Genomic DNA, 3,869 nt, shown 5'->3' on the forward strand with positions numbered 1-3,869 from the left:
ATTGTTTGTAAGGGTTGCAGATGGTCTGAGAGTGTTGTAGATGATCTGGAAGGCTTGCAGATTGTGTTCCACACAAGGTTGCAAGTTGCCTAAAAGTATTGTTGATCGCCTGGCAGGGTTACGATTGGTCTGGAAGAGTTGCAAATTGTCTGAAAATGTTGTAGATGGTCTAGAAGGGTTGCAGATGGTCTGTGAGCGTTGTAGATGGTCCGGAAGGGTTGTATATTGTCTGGAAAGGTTACAGATGGTCTGAGAGTGTTGTAGATGATCTAGAAGGGTTGTAGATTTTCTGGAAGTGTTGTAGATTGTCTGGAAGGGTTGTAGATTGTCTGGAAGAGTTGCAAATTGTCTGGATGAATTACAAGTTGCCTGAAAGTGTTGTAGTTGGTCTGAAAGGGTTGTAGATTGTCCGAAAGTTTTGCAATCGGTCTGAGAGTTTTTTTAGATGATCTGGAAATGTTGTAGATGTCTGAAAGGATTGTAAAATGTCTGGAAGTGTTGTAGATATTTTAAAAGTGATGAAAATTGTCTGGAAGGATTGAAAATTGTCTGAAAGTGTTGCAGGTGTTCTGGAAATGTTGTGAATTGTCTGAAATTGTTGCAAGTTGCCTGGAGGTATTGTAGATGGTCTGAGAATGTTGTAGGAAGGGTTACAGATGGTCTGGAAATGTTATAAATTGCCTAGAATAATATTTGCATTGTTGTCGATTGTCGGAAGTGCTGTTTCATGCTGAAAACAAATTTCTGCAGGTACTTAACAATAAATCGTGTATAATCAACAAACAATTTATTTACAAATAGTACAAATTTCAAAATATCAGTTCTTGTTTGTTGAACACACTAATAACTCTCCTAAAATCTCTTTGTCTTCCGGTTTTAAAAGACCAGGTGGCAAATAACCTGCTAAATTTTGTGCGTGCTCTTTGAGAAGTTTGATACGTTCTTCTTCTATCATCCTTTGCCTGGGAAAAACCAAAACAATTAATATTGAATCATCATAACATCACAAAATGTGTGTATAAGAATATAATTTAGATCTTCAACTGACTTGATCTTTTCACGGTCCTGTTCCTGCTTATGGCTCTCCACCAGCTGAGCCATTTCTTCAGCTCGTCTCCTCCTTCTGTCTTCTATCATTGCTTCGACAGCTCGTCCATGCTCCAATCTTTTCATCCTTCGCTTGGCATCAGACAGTTGATCCAGTTTGGCCATTTCTGCCAAACGCTCCAACTCCTAAAAGAAAGATAAAGGACAAATGTAAAAGAAATTGTATACTGATAAATAAAAACTTTTACCTGTCTCCTGTATGATGCATCCTCTTCCTCTTGTCTCTTCAAGTTCAACATTTTATAATATCTCTGCTCATCGAGATCCTGTCTCATCTTGAGTCGTTTTCTTAATTCCATCTCGATTTCTCTTTTTTCTTCGTCGTCGTTATTTTGTTTCATCTCTTCAGCTGCTAATTCTTCCAGCATGTTTTGCAGTTCCTCTTTACGTTTCTATAAAAATATATATAAAAATAAATAATGTAAGACAGGATTAATTTTTATTCTTTGAGGATATTTTTTTTGTTGTATAAAAAGGTTTTTAGTGCTTACTTGTTCTTGTTTCATGTTGTTCATGATGTAAGCTTGTACACGCTCCTTGGCTGCTTCTTTTTCTTTCCAACGTGCTTTCCTGTTAAATTAATAACAAATAAATAATTAGTGGCAATTGATTAATTAGGAACAATTGATTGAAAAATCGACAACAAGAGAGTTATATATAACACTGTCAAAATGTAAGGGTGCTATTACAACTCATTTTATTAAAATTTTTGATATCCAAGTGTATAAAATAAAAATTGCAAACTTTTAGTTAATTTTATCTAGTTTTTACTAATGCAAACAAATTACGAGTATAATGTCCGAAATGAATATTCAGAGTTATTTGAAGAAATTAAAAAAATGTTCCAAATTCATACAGAGCAAATTATCCAAATACTAAAGTCCGCTTTTCAACTACGAATTATTCAAAATTTCTATATCCAAGTGTATATAACAGTTTATAGAAAATTTTAGTCAATTTTATCTAGTTTCTACTAATGCAAACAAATTATAATGTCCGGGAAGAGAATTAAAAGTTATTTGAAGAAACGTAAAAAATGTCGTAAATTCACATATTGCTTAATATCAATACGACGAAAAACTTAAATTAATTTTTGTTACTAAAGGGTAAAAATACTTGCGATGAATGTTATCCTATTACCTTTCTTTCTCATTATCTTGAGTCCTGGCAGCTTCTCGAGCAACCTTTCTTTGCTCCTCCTCCAAGTATTCCCTTTCTCGTTTTCTCCACAACTCTTGAGCACATTTAAACTCCTCCATTTCGCGTCTTGTTCGATTCTTTTTCTCCATTTTCAATTCCAACTCTCTAAAAAATAACAACAATGATAATAGACAAAACGTTGTCTCTAGAGTCTTTAATCTATTCTTACCTCATGTAAGGATAAATGTATTCTATCTGATCTATTATTACCTCATGTAAGAGTAGATCTATTCTTATTTTATTTATTTATTACTTACTCTATCTTATCTCTACCTCATGTAAGAATGGATCTATTCTTATTTTATTTATTTATTACTTACTCTATCTTATCTATTGTTACCTCATGTAAAAGTACATCTATTCTTATTTTATTTATTAACTTCCCGTAGGGTAAGTTATTGTAATGGGCCGAAAATCGGAATTGAAAATTTTTACATTTCTCGACTAGTGTCACTCATTTTACACGCAAAAAACTTGTAACAGCACTCATTTTTAAGCTTATGTTGAGCACTATAAAACCCAATTTTACCGAAATTCATAAAATGTAAAACCTCGACACTAGATGGTTTTAAATACAACAATTAAATCTTGAACGAAATAAAAAACGACTTTGCTCTTTCAAATCTTGCTTAATATTTTTCCTAGAACACTTTATGTAATACCGATTTATTAAGATTTTATTGACATTATTCTGTTCATTACATGAATTTCGTTAAAATGTATAATTTAGGAGATATTTGCAAAAAGACGAAGAAAAACGCAAAAATATATGAATCTTTAGTGGCCAGTAACTTGAAAAGTATTAGTTTTTTGAAAAACTATAGAAGACATTTTTATTATATTAGCTCTTCTATCGATTCCGACGTTATTTTGAAAAAATGTAATTACACAATTGAGAAGGGGGGTCATCCCCCGGGGGGTGATGGCGCAACCCGAATTGTTTTCAATTTTGAATTTGAGGGTAAGATGAACCTAATTCCAAAATTTCATGAAATTCGGAGCACAGTAAAAAAATTCAGACCTAAAACGCTCCGTTTACTGCACTATTAACAAAATAATCGATCTTGGAAAAAAAAAATTGTACCATTTTTTTTTTTAGTTTTTTGTATATCGAAAATATTTATTTTTAATTCTGACTATAGTAATATACTTACAAATAATTTCAACTCTGCAATTCAGTTTATATAATATTTATAAATATTAGACAATGTTACAATATTTATAATAATCTATTTGAAAACATTCAGTAATCCTCGAACATTTCGTTACGGTACGGGAAGTTCCAGCAATTTGCCTTAAGGCACGATGCTACCCAACCCACTAGTTTATTACTTATTCTATCTTATCTATTTTTACCCCATGTAAGAGTAAATCTATTCCTACTTTATTTATTTATTACTTATTCTATCTTATCTATTCTTACCTCATGTCCTCGTCATGTAATCTCTGGACAACATCATCGATCATCTTTTTCTCTCTCAATACTCTTCGTACATACAAAGTTTCATTTGATGGGATGTTATGATCTGCTCTTGCAGTTCACGTTTGTAATCTTGTTTCTT

General features: G+C 32.3%; 1 protein-coding gene across 1 annotated transcript; it reads right to left on the reverse strand.

The window, feature by feature from the left end:
• Positions 1-817: 817 nt before the first annotated feature.
• LOC113364246 (meiosis-specific nuclear structural protein 1-like) lies at positions 818-3,863 on the reverse strand. Its single transcript, XM_026606735.1, has 6 exons — positions 3,731-3,863; positions 2,248-2,412; positions 1,599-1,677; positions 1,296-1,499; positions 1,049-1,233; positions 818-962 (listed from the first exon to the last, which is right to left on the reverse strand). Exons 1-6 carry the CDS (start codon positions 3,772-3,774, stop codon positions 818-820), a joined length of 822 nt encoding a protein of 273 aa, XP_026462520.1. The 5' UTR covers positions 3,775-3,863.
• Between the last annotated feature and the right edge of the window lie 6 nt (positions 3,864-3,869).

Source organism: Ctenocephalides felis, unplaced genomic scaffold (assembly GCF_003426905.1).
Source record: "Ctenocephalides felis isolate EL2017-DRISC unplaced genomic scaffold, ASM342690v1 CF-g0.4_SCAFFOLD_00845, whole genome shotgun sequence".
NCBI lineage: Eukaryota > Metazoa > Arthropoda > Insecta > Siphonaptera > Pulicidae > Ctenocephalides > Ctenocephalides felis.

What these genes read in the sequence shown, in the direction of transcription:
- LOC113364246 (XM_026606735.1), bottom strand. Translation starts at nt 3,774, where the DNA reads ATGATCGATGATGTTGTCCAGAGATTACATGACGAGGACATGAG. An exon ending in CAAGATAATGAGAAAGAAAG is followed by an intron (nt 1,678 to 2,247) that starts GTAATAGGATAA and finishes TTAATTTAACAG; the next exon opens with GAAAGCACGTTGGAAAGAAA. An exon ending in CAGGACCGTGAAAAGATCAA is followed by an intron (nt 963 to 1,048) that starts GTCAGTTGAAGA and finishes GGTTTTTCCCAG; the next exon opens with GCAAAGGATGATAGAAGAAG.